Here is a 19,688-nt window from a genome sequence, read left to right as displayed (position 1 = left end):
TTGTCTTTAGAGAAAATTTCATTGAAATTTTGTCTCTAGAGAAAATTTCATTGAAATTTCGTCTTTAGAGAAAATTTCATTGAAATTTCGTCTTTAGAGAAAATTTCATTGAAATTTTGTCTTTAGAGAAAATTTCATTGAAATTTTGTCTTTAGAGAAAATTTCATTGAAATTTTGTCTTTAGAGAAAATTTCATTGAAATTTTGTCTTTAGAGAAAATTTCATTGAAATTTTGTCTTTAGAGAAAGATTCATTAAAATTTTGTCTTTAGAGAAAATTTCATTGAAATTCTGTCTTTAGAGAAGTTATCTATGAAATTTTGTCTTTAGAGAAGTCTTTCTATGAAATTTTGTCTTTAGAGAAAATTTCATTGAAATTTTGTCTCTAGAGAAAATTTCTTTGAAATTTTGTCTTTAGAGAAGTCTTTCTATGAAATTTTGTCTCTAGAGAAGTCGTTCTATGAAATTTGGTCTCTAGAGAGGTCTTTCTATGAAATTTTGTCTTTAGAGAAATTTTTCTATGAAATTTTGTCTTTAGAGAAATTTTTCTATTATGCTATGAAATTTTGTCTTTGGACTAGTTTTTCCATGAAATTTTGTCTTTTAAGAGAAAATTGTATTGACATTTGTTTTGCTTTGAAAATATCCACCCCATTTTCTCCCAAAAAGATCAAAAATCTACAATCAACACGTTAAAATTAACGAAAGTGAAAACATAGAAAGCTTTTCTATGTTTTAAGCTTTCTCTTCCAGCTTTGACAACATTTACTATTAGGATACTCTCAAATAACTTCTCTGAGCCTACGCTCTGCATTTCTCTCAAAGGTAAACAAATCTTGGGCCAGACAATGAGAAAGTATGTAGGTGTGTGAGCGCCAAAAAGTATAGTACCCAAAAACAACAACACCACACTACCACCTCATGAATGGAAACAACAATGCATGGTTGTGGCACTCACGGCCATTAGCCCAAAGGAAACTTCAATAGGGATAGCTTGCCAACCATCATCGTACAAAAAGCACTCGCACCACACACACACACACACACATATAAACGGGAATTTACTCTGAGTGAGAGACAAAAAAAAAGTAACAAATAACACACAAGAAGGAGAACTAAAAGAAGAAGAATTTGAAGTTTATAAAACCAAGGAAAAATGTGCAAATAAGCTCAGTTAGCAGTTGGCAATCGGAGTAAATGGTTATCGAGCCGAATTAAAAAGCGGACTAGTACAACAACAATAATAAACGGGACGCAGAGCAAACAAATACAAAAAAAGTGAAAATGTATTGGAAATAAAACCAAAATTCAAAGGCTAGTTGCATGCAGACAGCAACAGCAACAACAAAAGCAAAAACAAAAGTGTCTAGTGACAAACCACCAAATCAAACGGTATTTTCTTAAAAACTATTTACGAGGGAGTGGTGGTGTACAAGACGTGTTAGTGAGTGACTGAATGTGTGGTTTGTGTTTTATAAAGGCAAGTGATTGAAATCAAACATAACGGTACTTACTAATAGAGCTACAGTGAGTTTGCCAGGCAAACGTAAAAAACGACAGCCGAGAAAAAAAAATGTTTACCTACCAGTGAGTATAAGTGAAGTGTGTGTGCGTGTATGTATGTATTTGCAAAGAAAAAACAAACGACAATTCTTGCAAAAAAGAAAAACGACTAAGTTACAAAAACTTATTTGAAACAAGCCAAGCCAGGGGATATGCCAAGAAAAAGATAAAGAAAAAAAATACAGAACAAATTCTTTAAAGCCATTAAAGTGTCATAATATTAGATACCTAAATTGCCAAGAAAATTATCTCCTGTTGCTCCTGTTGTTTTTTTTTTTCTGTGCACAGCAACATAAAATTTAACATTCTATATTTTCAATTTTATGAATGTTCTTGGTCATGCCAATAGTTTTGTGTGCACTATAACCAACCCTCTCCCAAAAGTCGTTAAACTTTTGTGGCTATAAAAGAAAAACAAGAAAGTGAAAAATTCCACAATCCTTTAAAACGTAGCAGTAGCTGTAAACAACAACCATCTAACTAAACAACGTTTAATGGTTATGGCTTGTTAATATCTCTCATAAAGTGATGAACAACAACACCTCATATCGTAGGGAGGAAAAAAATTAAAGAAACTGCAATGGACAGCAGCCAAAAATAGCAAGAAGATCATAACATCAAAATTGCACAAACGGTGAGTGTCAATGAAAAAGTCTATAGAAGCTTCGGGAGGGCATTGTGAAGAAAGTGTTGAGAGACATTTGTTTTTATTGTAGCAACATAAGTTATTATTATACCCACCACTGTAGGATAGGGGGTATATTCATTTAGTCATTCCGTTTGCAATACATCGAAATATCAATTTTCATACCCTACAAATTATATATATTTCGGATCGTCGTAAATTTCTAAGACGATTTAACGATGTCCATGTGTCTGTCCGTCTGCCTATTGTAATCACTCTACAGGCTTCAAAAATTGAGATACTGAGCTGAATTTTGCCACAGCTACGTTTTTTTGATGCACGCTAGTTAAGTTCTCGAACGGGCCAAATCGGACGATATTTGGATATAGCTGCTATATACACCGATTTTCCGATAAGGGGTCTAATGCCCATAAAATCTTTATTTTTCATCCGATTGTGCTGAAATTTGAAACAGTGAGTAGTGTCAGGCTTCCCGACAACTGAACCAAATATGGTTCAGATCGGTCCATATTTAGATATCGCTGTCATATAGACCGATCTGCCAATAAAGGGTCTGAAGGCCATAAAAGCTTTATTTTTTTTATCCAATTTCGCTGAAATTTGCAACGGTGGGTTATTTTAAGCCTCCCGACATCTGTTGTAAATATGGATTTGATCGGTCCATATTTAGATATAACCGCCTATAGACCAATCTCCCGATAAAGGGTCTGAAGGCCATAAAAGCTTTATTTTTTATTCGATTTCGCTGAAATTTGCAACGGTGGGTTATTTAAAGCCTTCCGACATCTGATGTAAATATGGATTCGATCGGTCCATATTTAGATATAGCCGCCATATAGACCGATCTCCCGATAAAGGGTCTGAAGGCCATAAAAACTTTATTTTTTACTCGATTTCACTGAAATTTAAAACAGCGGGTTATTTTAATCCCCCCGACATCTGATCCAAATATGGATTAGATCGGTCCATATTTAGATATAGCCGCCATATATATTGATCTCCCGATAAAGGTTCTGAGGCCCATAAAAGCTTTATTTTGTAACCGATTTCGGTTAAATTTGGAATAGTGAGCAGTTTTAATCCTCCCGACATCTAACCTAAATATGGTTCAGATCGGTCTATATTTAGATATAGCTGCCATATAGACCGATCTCCCGATAAAGGGTCTGAAGGCCATAAAAGCTTTATTTTTTATCCGATTTCACTGAAATTCGGAATAGTGCGCAGTTTTAATCCTCCCGACATCTGACCTTAATATGGTACAGATCGGACTATATTTAGATATAGCTGTCATCTAGACCGATCTGCCGATAAAGGGTCTGAACGCTATAAAAGCTTTATTTTTTATCTGATTTCGCTGAAATTTGCAACGGTGGGTTATTTTAATCATCCCGACATCTGACCTAAACATTTATTAGATCGGCCTATATTTAGATATAGCTGCCATATAGACCGACCTGCCGATAAGGGGTCTGAAACCCATAAAAGCTTTATTTTTTTTAAACCAATTTCGCTGAAATATGAAACGATGAGTTGTTTTTTGCCTCCTGATACCCGACCTAAATATGGTACAGATCGGTCTATATTTAGATATAGCTGCCATATAGACCGATCTGCCGATAAGGGGTATGAAGGCCATAAAAGCTTTATTTATTACTCGATTTCGCTGAAATTTGAAACAGTGAGATTTTCTGAGCCTCACGATATCCGACCTGAATATAGTTCAGAGCGGTTTATAATTGGATATATCTGCCAAAGAAGACCAATATTTTGTTCTACAAAAGTGAACAGTGACATATATATATATATATATTAGACCACTCAATGTCCGTGTCGAATTTGGGTGCTTAAGTTATCCAATTTGCACCGGATTGTGTCGAAAGGGGGTTTACATATATACCCGAGGTGGTGGGTATCCAAAGTTCGGCCCGGCCGAACTTAATGCCTTTTTATTTGTTTATTTTTTATTTGGTATGGGCACCTTAATAATAACTGTGCTGAATAGTGTCAATTTCCGTAAAATATTGAGTTGCCCAAAAAGTAATTGCGGATTTTTTAAAAGAAAGTAAATGCATTTTTAATAAAACTTAGAATGAACTTTAATCAAATATACTTTTTTTTACATTTTTTTTTCTAAAGCAAGCTAAAAGTAACAGCTGATAACTGACAGAAGAAAGAATGCAATTACAGAGTCACAAGCTATGAAAAAATTTGTCAACGCCGACTATATGAAAAATCCTCAATTACTTTTTGGGCAACCCAATACAAGATTCTGCAGAATTTCACATGCTTCAGTTCGGCAGAAACTTGTATTTATTGGGAAATGAATTCAATTCAGTTATGTTACCACGGAATCTATGTTAGGCCGTATTTATGCACCATTACGTTAGTGCTCTTCATATTAAATTTTACCGAAATTTGATACAAACTTCTGGCATCGGTCTATGTGGGATTAATCAGGAATATTGAACTCTCTTTTTGCAATTTGGCACCTACTAATCATATTTTTTGCACAATTCGTTATTGATCCAACAACAAATTACACATGATTTATGTGAAGTCTTTAAGTCATTGAGCTTAAGTCGTTTAAACATTGAGCATTGAAGCGGGCTGTACTCGTTGATATGTCAGAGCTTTGTAACTGTTACTTCATGGGCAATTGTGCATATTGAAGTCTTCAGTAACGCAAGAACGCAAGCATCTCTAAAGTGAACTAACGGTTATTCTGTTATAAAGAGAGGGAGAGGGAGAGAGAGTTAATGTGGTGGAATGGGTAGTAATGAAAGAGTTCATGTTTATCTACAGTGATGAGAATTAAATATGTTGGGAGTGTCGTGAGTTTCATGCAAATATAGAATGTTGAGAAGCCTTACGCAAAACATTCTGTCACATTAGGTCTAAGACCTTAAATCAGCAGATCGGTCTATATGGGGGCTATATCAAGATATTGTCCAATATAGCCCATCTTCGTGCTTAACCTGGCTATGGATAAGGAAAAAATCTGTGCATGGTTTCATCTAGCTAGTATACCTACCACCGTCGGATGAAGGTATATTCATTTTGTCATTCCGTTTGCAACACATCGAAATATCCATTTCCGACCCTATCTTATATATAAAAATCAATATGTGTTTGTTTGTAGGTTTGTTTGTTTGTGTGTTCCTAATAGACTCAGAAACAGCTAAACCGAGTTTCTTGACATTTTCACAATTGGTGCATAATGAGCCCGTGGTGAAAATAGGGTACTAAATTTTTTTGATATCTGAAGGGGGAGCGGACCCTCCCCCTTACTCTAATTTTCAGAAACGCCGCATCTGGGAGATGGGTGATGCTCTCTCAAGTAGTACCCTAAAAATAAAAATTTGGTATCCAAATTTCGGATGAGGTACCTAGGGGGGCCGCCCCACCCTAAAACCTACCAAACATACATTTAGACCAATCACGACAATATGGGACTCAAATGAAAGGTATTTAGGATAAGAAAACGTATCTGATATCCAATGGTTGGAGCATGTGCTAGGGGGACCACCCCAACCCCCAAAACACCCCTAAATCGAACAAATATATCGACCATGGCAATATGGGACTCAAATAAAAGGTATTTGCAAGTAGAATACGAATCTGATTTCCAAATGTGGGACCAAGTTTCTGGGGGTCCATCCCTTCCCCAAAGTACCCCCAAACAGGGCTTATTTATGACCATTGGTATTTGGGTCTAAAATACGAATCTGATATCCAAATGTTGAACCAGGTGTTTTGGGGGGCCTCCCCTCCCAAACCCCCCGGACATATGTACTGACTTTTAAATGAAAGGCATTTGAGATTAGAAAACGAATTTGATTTCCAATTTTGAGGCCATTGGCAATATAGGGTTCAAATAAATGATTTTTGAGAGTAGGTCACGATGCTGATATATTTTCGGGGCTAAGTGCTTGGGACCGCCCCCCAAAACACCCCTCAATCGGACATCTTTACCACCCATGTCAATGTGGGGCTCAAATGAAAGGTATTGGGGAGGGGATACCCATACCAATTGATATCTACTTTCGGAACAAATCTCTGGGAGTCTACCCCTTACCCAAAACACCCCACAAACAGAAATTATTTACTGACCATCAAAATATGGGGCTCAAATAGAGCGTACAATAAGCCGATGATTGGCTTAGGTGAATGTCCATAGTGGCATGGGACGGGTAAATATATGCACCCTCTTTTCAACCTAACCTACAGTAACCTAACAAGAAAAATTTGGTAGCAAAATTTGGGGTGGGATGCCTAGGACGGCCGCCCACCCACAAAACCCGCCTATCGGATTTATTGACCAATCAATACAATATGGGTATTAAATTAAAGGTATTTGAGAGTAGAAAACGAATCTGATATCATATTGTGGGACTAAGTGTTTCGTGGGTCACCCCACCCCCAAAAAAACGCCTCAAGTTGGACATATTTACCGACTATGGCAATATGGATCTTAAATGAATGATTTTTGGGAGTAGAGCTCAAAATTGCCTTTCACTCTTAGGACCAAGTCTCTGGGTGTCCACCACACCCCTAAATAGAACTTTTAGTGACCATTGCACCGTGGTGTTTAAATAAGAGGTATTGAGAGTAGAAAACCACACAGCAAAATTGGAGTACATTTTTAACTGAAAATCGGCAGAAATTTCTAAATTTAGAGTACTCCTCTCCAACATTATCGGGCGCAGTGGAGCGGGCCGGGCTAAGCAAGTCTTGTATATAAAATTCAATTTGTGTTTGTTTGTCGGATTGTTTGTTTGTTCCGAATAGATTACCTTGAAATTTTCACAAATTGTGTAGGTTGGTCTGGAAGGAAACATGGGCTATATAATTTTTTGATATCGGGAGGGGGCGGACTCTCCCCCTTACCCCAAAAGTACTACCCAAAACTAAAAGTGAACCGATTGGGACAATATGGGATTCAAATGAAAGGTATTCAAGAGTAGAGTACTAATTTCACAATAAAAGTAGGGTCCCAGTACCTGGGGGCCGCCCAGCCCTAAAACCTCTTAAAATAGGTTTTTTGACGATCATGGCAATATGGGACTCAAATGAAAGGTATTCGGGAGTAGATTACGAATATGGTCAGGAATTAGGAATAGGCTTCATAATTTATTGATAACGGAAGGGGGCGGACCCTCCAACGTTACCCCAAAAACACCACCCAAAATCAAAAGGCGGCCGATAAGGACAATATGGGTATCAAATGAAAAGTATGCTGGAGTAGATAACGAATCTGGCATACAAATTCATGTCGAAGTATTGGGGGTTACCCCACCCCCACAAAAACGCCCAAAATGGGCACATTAGCCAATCACGGATATATGGGAGTCGGTATGTTTGTTCCTTATAGACCGAAAAACGGCAGAGCAGATTTTCTGGAAATGTTCGCACATTGTGTAGGTTGCTCTAGAAGGAAACATAGGCTATATAATTTTTCGCTATCGGAAGGGGGACGGACTCTCCCCCTTATGCCAAAAACACAACCCAAAATCAAAAGTGGACCGATCGGGATAATATAGATATCAAATGAAAGGTATTGGAGAGTAGAATACGAATATGGTATTAAAATTTGAGTCTAAGGTACCCATCGGGCCGCCCCAACCCAAAAAGTGCCCCAAACAGACATATAGGACGTTCATTTCAATATGGAACTCAAATGAAAGGTATTCGGAATTAGATTTCGAATCTGGCAAAGAAAATCAGATCGAAGTATAGGGGGTCATGCCAACCCTCAAAAACGATATTAGACCCATTATAACTATATGATACTTGGCTGAACCGATTTTCTTAAAATTTTCATAGATGGTGTACATTTGTCTCGAAGGAAACATAGGCTATATAATTTTTAGATATCGGGTGGAGACGGACCCTCCCCCCTAACCCAAAAACGCCACCCATATCCGAAAGTGGTTCGATGGGCACAATAAGGGTATCAAATGAAAAGTATTGGAGACCAGAAAACGAATATGGCATTAAAATTTGGGTCCAAGTATTAAGCGGGCCCCCAACCGAAAAACTCCTCTAAGTTCATGTCAATATGGGACTCAAATGAAAAGTATTAGGCAGTAGGTTACAAATATGGCATAAAACATTAGGTCCAAGTAATGGGAGGTCGCCCACCCCCAAATACTCCCAAATGGGCATATTACCCGACTATGGTTATATGGGACTCATATGCAAGGTATTTGGCAGTAGAGTACGAATATGACATTAGAATTTGCGTTCAAGTCTAGGTGGCGCTTTTCCTCCTAAAGATACCTCAAATGGGTTATTTGACCCATTATGACAATATGGGACTCAAATGAAAGGTATTTGAGAGTAGAAAACTATTTTGATATCCAATTTTGGAGCCAAGTGTTTTGGGGTACGCCCTAAAGCACCCCCTAAACTGAGCTTCATTTCCGTTGGAAATAGAGAACGAATTTGATATCTATTTTCAGTAAAAAGTGTCGGTGGCCGCCCTAAGCCTCAAAACACCCCCCAAACAGTTCATGTTTACCGGCCATGGTTTGGGATTTGGAAGTGTAGCACGAATTTGATATCCATATCTGAGTCGAAATGTCTGAGGTGCCATCGCTACCCCAAAGATCACCTCTCATTACCAAATTTTTAAAAACACCAGGAACCGAGCAGTGGAAAACTTCTAACACATCCATGAGTGCTTTTCGATTCACTCTTTAAACTTAATGATGAAGGACCTTTTTTTATAGCCGAGTCCGAACGGCGTCCCGCAGTGCGTCACCTCTTTGGGGATAATTTTTTAAATGACCATGCATGGCATTGTACCTCGCAAATGTCGCCAATATTAAGAAGGGATAAACACCGCTTTGTTCGATGTTCTCGCCAGGATTCGAACGCGTTCAGCGTCATAGGCTACAACGGCACGAATTCTATATCCACATTCAGGGCGAAGTGTCCCCACCCTAAAATAACATTAAAGAGCTAGAGAAGGCACAGCGGAGCGGGCCCGGTTCGGCTAGTAAAGTATATATATTCTTGAAAAGTGTAAAAATCTAAGACGATCTAGCCATGTCCGTCCGTCTGTTTGATGAAATCACGCTACAGTCTTTAAAAATAGTGATATTGAGCAGAAATTTTGAACAGATTCTTTTTTTTTGTCCCTTAGCAGGTTAAATTCAAAGATGGCCTATATCGGAATATATATTGATATAGCTCCCATATAGACCGATCCGGCGATTTAGGGTCTTAGGCCCATAAAAGCCACATTTATTATCCAATTTTGCTGAAATTTCGGACAGTGAGTTGTGTAAGGCCAGTCGAGATCCTTCTTCAATTTGTCTCGGATCGGTTCAGATATGGATATAGCTGCCGTATAGACCGATCTCCCGATTTAGGGTTTTGCGCCCATAAAAGCCACATGTATTATCTGATTTTGCTGAAATTTGGGACAGTGAGTTGTGTAAGGCCCTTCGACATCCTCCCTCTATTTGGCCCAGATCGACACAGATTTGGATATAGCTGCCATATAGACCGATCCCCCGATTTAGGGTCTTAGGACCATAAAAGGCGCATTTATTGTCCGATGTTGCTGATATTTGGGACAGTGAGTTTTGTAAGACCCTTCGACATCCTTCTTCAATTTGGCCTAGATCGGTCCAGATTTGAATATAGCTGCCATATAGACCAATCTCTCGATTTAAGGTTTTGGGCCCATATCGCCGAAACTTGGGACAGTAAGTTAAGTTGAGCCCCTCGATATACTTCTCCAATTTGGCCCAGATCGGTCCAGATTTGGATATAGCTGCCATATTGACCGATCTCCCGATTTAAGGTTTTGGGCCCATAAATGGCGCATTTATTGTACGATTTCACTGAAATTTGACACAGTGACTTATGTAAGGTTTTTCGAAATCTGCGTCATATTTGGTTCAGATCGTTTTATTTTTATATATAGCTACTAAAAAGACCATTATGTTGTTATACACAACTGAACAATGACTTGTACTTATTAGTATTTGGTCCAAATCGGACCATATTTCGATATAACTGCTATGAGGCACAAGGTATAAATTTTTACCGGATTTTGACGAAAGGTGGTTTACATAAAGGGTGATTTTTTTGAGGTTAGGATTTTCATGCATTAGTATTTGACAGATCACGTGGGATTTCAGACATGGTGTCAAAGAGAAAGATGCTCAGTATGCTTTGACATTTCATCATGAATAGACTTACTAACGAGCAACGCTTGCAAATCATTGAATTTTATTACCAAAATCAGTGTTCGGTTCGAAATGTGTTCAAATTTTGACAAATTTTGTTCAGCGATGAGGCTCATTTCTGGTTGAATGGCTACGTAAATAAGCAAAATTGCCGCATTTGGAGTGAAGAGCAACCAGAAGCCGTTCAAGAACTGCCCATGCATCCCGAAAAATGCACTGTTTGGTGTGGTTTGTACGCTGGTGGAATCATTGGACCGTATTTTTTCAAAGATGCTGTTGGACGCAACGTTACAGTGAATGAACACATTTCGAACCGAACACTGATTTTGGTAATAAAATTCAATGATTTGCAAGCGTTGCTCGTTAGTAAGTCTATTCATGATGAAATGTCAAAGCATACTGAGCATCTTTCTCTTTGACACCATGTCTGAAATCCCACGTGATCTATCAAATACTAATGCATGAAAATCCTAACCTCAAAAAAATCACCCTTTATCAACGATAACACATTGTCCGTAGCCGCCGCATGACCAATGCGAAAGCTCCTCTTGCCTCACGGCAGTGGTCGCTGCAATTTGTCTAGCCACAATGTCCATGGGCATTAGATGTAGCATTAAATTTAGTGCATCAGATGATATTGTCCTCGGTAGGGCTGTGATAGTCAAAGAGGTCATCCTTTGGATACGGTTGACTATTGAATAGTAGGTGGACTTTTGAAGCGTCGTCCACCAGACCATAACACCATATAGCATTATAGGTCTGACAACTGCAGTATATACTCAATGCATGACGCGCGATCTAAACCCCCAACTTTTGCCAATGGCTCTCTTGCAAGTGTATAGGGAAAAAGTTGCCTTTCTAACCCTTTCCAAAATGTTGGATTTGGAGTTCAATTTCAGTTCCGGCAAAACACCTAGATATTTTTCTTTTGCTGTAAATGGAACATTCCCTCCTCCCAAGAAGACAGGTATCACTGTAGGTAAGCCGCAATTTTTGTCCGATTTGGCTGATATTTAGCACGTAGTGTTCTTTTAAGACTTCCAACAACTGTGCGTAGTACGGTCCAAATCGGTCTCACGAGTTGATTTTATGAACGCCTGGAAGCCGCAATATTAGTCCGATTTGTCTGAAATTTTGCACGTGCTATTCCTTTATGACTTCCAAAGATTGCGCTAGGCACGGCCAATAACCTGATATAGCTCCCATATAAACCGATCTCCCGATTTGACTGCTTGAGCCCCTGGAAGCCTCAATATTTGTCCGATGTGGGTGAAATTTTGCATGTTCTGCTAGGACTTCCAACAACTGTGCGAAGTTTGGCTCGAATCGGTCTATAACCTGATATAGGTCCCATATAAATCGATCTCTCGATTTGATTTCTTGAGCCCCTGGCGGCCGCAATTTTTGTCCGATTTGGCTGAAAGTTTGCATGTAGCGTTTTGTTAAGACAACTGTGCCTAGTACGGTCAAACTCAGTCTATAATTTGAAAATTTTGAATGCTGTGTTCTGTAATGATTTCCGACAACTGTGCCAAGTGCGGTCTAAATCGGTTTATAAACTGATATAGCTCCAATATAAACCGATCTACCGATTTAACTTCTTGATCCGTTACAAGCCGCATTTTGTGTCCGATTTGGTTGAAATTTTGCTTATGGTGGTTCTTTATGACTTGCAAATCATAGCGCGATTTGGCCGATTTGTTAGAAACTATGCAGGTAGTGTTCTGTTATGATTTTCAACAACTGCGCTAGGTTCGGTCCAAATTGGTCTATAACCTGATATAGCTCCCACATAAACCGATCTCCCGATTTGAATTCTGGAGCCCTTACAAGCCGCAATTTTTGTCCGATTTGGCTGAAATTTAGCATGAAGTGTTTTGCTAGGATTTTCAACAAGTGTGCCAAGTGCGGTCCATTTTGGTCTATAACCTGATATAGCTCCCATATAAACCGATCTCCCGATTTGACTTCTTGAGCCCTTACAAGCCGCAATTTTTGCCCGATTTGGCTGAAATTTAGCATGAAGTGTTTTGCTGGTATTTTCAACAAGTGTGCCAAGTGCGGTCCATATCGGTCTATAACCTGATATAGCTCCCATATAAACCGATCTCCCAATTTGACTTTTTGAGCCCTTACATGGCGCAATTTTTGTCCGATTTGGCTGAAAGTTTGCATGAAGTGTTCTGTTATGATTTCCAACAATTGTGTCAAGTACGGTCCAAATCGGTCTATAACCTGGTATAGTTCCCATATAAACCGATCGCCCGATTTGACTTCTCGAGCCCCCGGAAGCCACAATTTTTGTCCCATTTGGCTGAAATTTGGTATGTAATGTTTTGCTATGATTTTCAACAAGTGTGCCAAGTGCGGTCCAAATCGGTCTATAACCTGATATAGCTCCCATATAAACCGATCTCCCGATTTAACATCTTGAGCACTTACAAGCCGCAATTTTTGTCCGATTTGGCTGAAATTTAGCATGAAGTGTTCTGCTAGGATTTTCAAAAAGTGTGCCAAGTGCGGTCCATTTTGGTCTATAACCTGATATAGCTCCCATATAAATCGATCTCTCGATTTGACTTCTTGAGCCCTTACAAGCCGCAATTTTTCCCCGATTTGGCTGAAATTTAGCATGAAGTGTTCCGTAATGATTTCCAACAATTGCGCTTGGTAGGGTCCAAATTGGTCTATAACCAGATATAGTTCCCATATAAACCGATCTCCCGATTTGACTTCTTGAGCCCTTACAAGCCGCATTTTGTGTCCGATTTGGTTGACATTTTGCTTATGGTGGTTCTTTATGACTTGCAACAACTGTACCAAGCACGGTCCAAATCGGTCTATAACCTGATATAGCTCCCATCTAAACCGGTTTCTCGATCATCCTATTTTGGTTCCTAGAAGCTTTAATTTTTCCTGATGCCACAGACGTGTGGTTCAGACCTTTTATAGAGCTTCCAATTTCCACTTAACGTGTAGGTGTAGGGTGTTATATAGTCGACATCGCCCTATTTGTACCTTGCCGTAGGTGTCTTACGCACCTTTTACTCACTGCTGCATACGCAATAACGAATATCATTATAACGGTGAAGTTTACAATTGTTGCAACTATTATGGCTGATAGGTGTTGCCAAATCACCAAATTCCTTTGTGACAAAAGTTATATTTATCTAACCCTTGTTCCATGAGATGAACTGTGTTTTTTTCCCCGCCTCATCTTAATCCCCTCAATGTGCAACATGGTGTTCTTTAAATAGCAAATGCTATGATAATAAATTGCAACAGCATCCGGTGACAACTAAATGTGGAACAAAAACTGTTGCACGTAAAATAAAAGCACCTAAGTGCAAGCAACGCTTATGTGTGTACTCACACACCACACCAATGCAAATGCTCAGCCACATTCATGTCATGGATGCCACAGAGTAAAAAGACAAAAAACAAAAGAAACCCACTGTCATTTGGCTGATATTAGATTAGGCCAAAGCCAACTGAAACATGCAACAATAGTTGCTAGAGCCAACAACATTATCCACCGGCAATAGCAAGTAATACACTTAATGCCCCAAAAACCCTCCCAACCCCCGAGGACATGCAGCATATGCTCTCTCCTATATATGTAAGGCCATTGCAAAGCCACAAAGGAAATAATACACCGAGTGGCAACAATACAAATGGTAAAAATAAAAATGACTGCCATTTATTTTTACGACGTCATACTTGTTGTTTGTGCCTGGCTGGTAGACGAAGTTGGTTGGTAGTGCCATATTTACTATACCACACACCCAACGCACTCTCATACACACACGCACACACCAAATGGGTGAATACATACGAGTACACTTTTGCAGTGATTGTTTGTTGTTCCCTCTTATGCTCTGTGCTACATGTCGGGAGTACAATAACATTTGTCTACCATTAACATTAAAAATCGGCATAACACCTCTGTATTATGCCAGTGTTGCCATATTGTCTGCCAAAGATGTCCACCCAAAGTGGAAAACTAAAAAAAATGGGAAGAAAGGACATTAGAAACGAAATAAATTACCGACTCAACTATGTGTCCCTAAAACCATGTTTCCACTAGATCACAAGTTCACTTGTGGAGATGATCTCCAAAACCCGTTTCCACTACGAGAGAAGAAGAAAAAAACTCTTCATCAGATGCTGAAGATCAGTGCTGATCCTCGTATTTCCTGTGTTATAGACAGATTTTGTTCTTGCATGAAAATAAGCATCACCAAGCTCGGCTACGCTTCGCTCGGCATCCGCGCGTACTCTCTTAGCCATGTCCGGCTGTCCGCAACTAGGTTAGGTTGGCGGCCAGCAACTAGCAACCTCGGTTACTAACCGCTTTACTCGGAAACCTTAGGGCAAGAAGAAAGTAGAAGAGAAGAAGAGAGAGAAACAAATAAAAATGTTCCGAGTTCGGTCGAGCCGAATCTTGGGAATCCACCTCCATGGATTGGGCTAAAAATCTATACAAACTAAATGTCGTTGAAAGGCATAATTTTACTCTACGTACCAAATTTCTACCAAACCAGGCAAAAAAGAAGCTTCTAGGAGCTAACACAACGCACTGTCCCTAATTTCGGCGACATCGGACAATAAATGCGCCTTTTATGGGCCCAAAGTCTTAAATCGAGAGATCGGTCTTTATGGCGGCTATATCCAAATCTAGACCGATCTGGGCCAAATTGAAAAATAATGTCGAAGGGCATAACACAACTCAATGTCCCAAATTTCAGCAAAATTGGACAATAAATGCACATTTTATGGGCCTAAGACCCTAAATCGGCGGAACGGTCTATATGGCAGCTATATCCAAATTTGGACCGATGTGGACCAAATTAAAGAAGGATGTCTAAGGGCCTAACACAACTCACTGTCCCAAATTTCAGCAAAATCGGATAATAAATGTGGCAAGACCCAAAATCGGCGGATCGGTCTATCGGAAGAGAATTACGCCCTCAAGAAGCTTTAGAAATATATTCGGCAGGTCGATTTATATGGGAGCTATATCAGATTTTGAACTGATTGGAAACATAATTAGCATACCTATTGTAGGTAATAGGAAATGTCCTCGTGCAAAATATCGGCCAAATCGGATAGGGATTGCGCCCCCTAGAGGCTCTAAGAGTATATTCGGTAGATCGGTTTATATGGAAGCTATATAAGGTTTCGGTTTTGTTTGAGGTAATAAAAAAGTCATCGTACAACATTTCTATCAAATTGGATAAAAATTGCACTCTTTAGAGGCTCAAGAAATATTTTAGGGAGATCGGTTTATATGGGACCTATATCTAATTTTGGACTAATTGGAACATTGGAATAACTGGCACACCTGTTGGGGGGTCATAGAAAAACTCATGTATTAGGTCAGCACCAATTCGAAACATACCTAGCACATTTGTTAACGGTCATAGAAAACTTCGTCGCGCAAGATTTCAGCTAAATCGGAAGAGAATTGCGCCCTCTAGAAGTGTATTCGGTAGGTCGGTTTATATGGGAGCTATATCAGGTTTCGAACTGATTGGAAACATAATTAGCACATCTGTTGTAGGTAATAGGAAATATCATCGTACAAAATTTTCGCCAAATCGGATAAGAACTGCGCCCTCAAGAAGCTCTAGAAGTATATTCGGTAGGTCGGTTTATATGGGAGCTATATCAGGTTTCGAACTGATGGGAAACATAATTAGCACATCTGTTGTAGGTAATAGGAACTATCATCGTACAAAATGTCAGCCAAACCGGATAACATTTTCTCCTTCTAGTTGCTCAAGAAGTATATTCGGGAGATCGGTATATACGGGAGCTATATTAGGTTTCTAACTGATTGGAACCATACTCAACACCTGTGTTGGTGGTCATGGAAGAAGTCATATTTTTGAATTTCAGCCAAATCGGAATTACGAGGCTCTAGAAGTATATTCGGGAGGTCGGTCTATATGGGAGCTATATCTGATTATGAACCGATTCGAACCATATTTGAAACCTATGTTAAAGATAACAGCAAACGTCATCGTGCAAATTTTCAACAAAATCGGGTAAAAATTGCGCCTTCTAGAGACTAAAGATGTATATTCGGGGGTCGGTGCATATGGCAGCTATATCAGGTTTTGTACCGAATCGAACAATACTTTGCATATTTGTTGGATCTCATAGAAAATGTAGCTGTGTACAATTTCACTCAAATCGGTTGCCAGTTACGCACTAAAGGGCCTCAAGAAATATATTCGGGAGATCGGCCTATATGGGAGCACATCTACTGGAGGTCATAGGATAAGTCATTGCGCAAAATTATAGTCAAATCGGATACGAAATGCGCTCTATAGAGGCTCAAGGAGGTTGGTTCGCATGGGAGCTGTCAGAAAGAAACTGGTTAGATGATGCAAAGAGCTCTCTGTACATGCCAAGGCATAAGATCGAGAATAGCATTCAGCCCTCTCTTGGCGAACTTATCCTTACCCCAGAGATTAGCACTTCCGCAGTAGCCTGTAAATATGTAAATTTTGCCCATTAACATTCCACTAAGGAACAGGGACAAACTTCTCACCTATCAAGGAGTGCAGTCCGATTCAAGTTAAAGCTCAATGATAAGGGGCTGTGTGTAACACCTCCAAGCATATATCTGGGACCCCATGAAGGACCCCCACAGATATATAATATTGATGTAGAGCGTTGGAGATTGCAAATGGGTCATATGGGTTCAGATTTAGATATAGCTCCCATATAAACCGATCTCCCGATTTGACTTCTTGAGGCCCTGGAAGCCGCAATTTTTGTCCGATTTGCCTAAAATTTGGCATGTAGTGTTCTGTTATGACTTCCAACAACTGTTTTGAGTATCGTCCAAATCGGTCTATAATCTGATATAGCTCTCATATAAACCGATCTCCCTTTTTGATTTCTTGAGGCCCTGGGAGCCTAAAATTTCATCTGATATGGCTGAAATTTTGAATATTGTGTTCTGCTTTGACTTCCAACAACTGTTTTAAGTATCGTTCGAATTGGTGTATAATCTGATATATCTCCCATATAAACCGATCTCCCGATTTGACTTCTTGAGCTCCTGGAAGCCGCAATTGGTCTACGATTTGGTTGAAATTTTGCACAAAGTGTTCTGTTATGACTTCCATCAACTACGCCAAGTAAGGTCCAAATCGGCCAAGAACCTGATATAGCTCCCATATAAACCGATCTCCCGATTTGACTTCTTGAGCCCCTGGAAGCCGCAATTTTTGACCGATTTGGCTGAAATTTTGCTCATAGTGGTCTGTTATGATTTCCAACAACTCTTTTGAGTATCGTCCAAATAGGTCAAGAACCTGATATAGCTCCCATATAAACCGATCTCCCGATTTGTCTTCTTGAGCCCCTGGAAGACTCAATTTTTATACGATTTGGCTGAAATTTTGCTCATAGTGTTCTGTTATGATTTCCAATAACTGTTTTGAGTATCGTCCAAATCGGTCTATAACCTGATATAGCTCCCATATAAACCGATCTCCCGAGTTGACTTCTTGAGCCCCTGGAAGCCTGAATTTTTATACGATTTGGCTGAAATTTTGCTCATAGTGTTCTGTTATGATTTCCAATAACTGTGCTTAACACCGTCCAAATCGGTCAAGAACCTGATATAGCTCCCATATAAACCGATCTCCCGATTAGACTTCTTGAGCTCCTGGAAGCCGCAATTGGTCTACGATTTGGTTGAAATTTTGCACAAAGTGTTCTGTTATGACTTCCATCAACTGCGCCAAGTAAGGTCCAAATCGGCCAAGAATCTAATATAGCTCCCATATAAACCTATCTTCCGATTTGACTTCTTGAGCCCCTGGAAGACTCAATTTTTGTCCGATTTGGCTGAAATTTTGCTTATAGTGTTCTGTTTTGGCTTCCGACAACTGTGCCAAGTACCGTCCAAATCGGTCTATAACCTGATATAGCTCCCATATAAACCGATCTCCCGATTTGACTTGTTGAGCCACTGGAAGACTCAATTTTCATCCGATTTGGTTGAAATTTTGCTTATAGTGTTCTGTTTTGGCTTCCGACAACTGTGCCAAGTATCGTCCAAATCGGTCTATAACCTGATATAGCTCCCATATAAACCGATCTCCCGATTTGACTTCTTGAGCTCCTGAAAGCCGCAATTGGTGTCCGATTTGGTTGAAATTATGCACAAAGTGTTCTGTTATGATTTCCTATAACTGTGCTTAATACCGTCCAAATCGGTCTAAAATCTGATATAGCTCCCATATAAACCGATCTCCCGATTAGACTTCTTGAGCTCCTGGAAGCCGCAATTTGTGTCCGATTTTGCTGACATTTTGCAAGTAGTGCTCTGTTATAATTTCCAACAAAAGTGCCAACTACGGTCCAAATCGGTCTAAAATCTGATATAGCTCCCATATAAACCGATCTCCCGATTTGTCTTCTTGAGCCCCTAGAAGCCGCAATTTTAACCGATTTGGCTCAAAATTTTGCTCATAGTGTTCTGTTATAATTTCCAACAACTGTGCCAAGTACCGTCCAAATCGGTCTAAAACCTGATATAGCGCCCATATAAACCGATCTCCCGATTTGACTTCTTGAGCTCCTGGAAGCAGCAATTTTTGTCCGATTTGGCTGAAATTTTGCTCATAGTATTCTGATATGATTTCCAATAACTGTGCTTAATACCGTCCAAATCGGTCTAAAATCTGATATAGCTCCCATATAAACCGATCTCCCGATTTGACTTCTTGAGTCCCTGGAAGCCGCAATTTTTCACCGATGTGGTTGAAATTTTGTACAAAGTGTTCTGTTATGATTTCCAACAACTGTGCCAAGTACCGTCCAAATCGGTCTAAAACCTGATATAGCGCCCATATAAACCGATCTCCCGATTTGACTTCTTGAGCCCCTGGAAGCCGAAATTTTTGAGCGATTTGGCTGAAATTTTGCACATAGTGGTCTGTTATGATTTCCAAAAACTGTGCCAAGTACCGTCCAAATCGGTCTAAAACCTGATATAGCTCCCATATAAACCTATCTTCCGATTTGACTTCTTGAGCTCCTGGAAGCCGCAATTGGTTTCCGATTTGGTTGAAATTTTGCTCATAGTGGTCTGTTATGATTTCCAACAACTGTTTTGAGTATCGTCCAAATCGGTCTATAATCTGATATAGCTTCCCTATGAATCGATCTCCCGATTTGACTTCTTGAGCCCCTGGAAGCCTCAATTTTTGTACGATTTGGCTGAAATTTTGCTCATAGTGTTCTGTTATG

The 19,688-nt window shown here is 39.5% G+C and overlaps 1 protein-coding gene across 1 annotated transcript in view; it reads left to right on the top strand.

Annotated features, from left to right (window-relative positions):
• The window catches only part of LOC106093704 (lipase 3-like), a 47,747-nt gene extending 33,906 nt beyond the window's left edge, over positions 1-13,841 (top strand). The window contains exon 4 of the mRNA XM_059368872.1: positions 13,670-13,841. Coding sequence (XP_059224855.1) covers positions 13,670-13,841 — 172 coding nt within the window. The remainder of the gene's footprint in view (positions 1-13,669) is intronic.
• Positions 13,842-19,688: the final 5,847 nt, after the last annotated feature.

Source organism: Stomoxys calcitrans, chromosome 1 (assembly GCF_963082655.1).
Source record: "Stomoxys calcitrans chromosome 1, idStoCalc2.1, whole genome shotgun sequence".
NCBI lineage: Eukaryota > Metazoa > Arthropoda > Insecta > Diptera > Muscidae > Stomoxys > Stomoxys calcitrans.
Note: the sequence above shows the minus strand (reverse complement) of the source record. Positions and strands in the feature narration are given on the sequence as shown.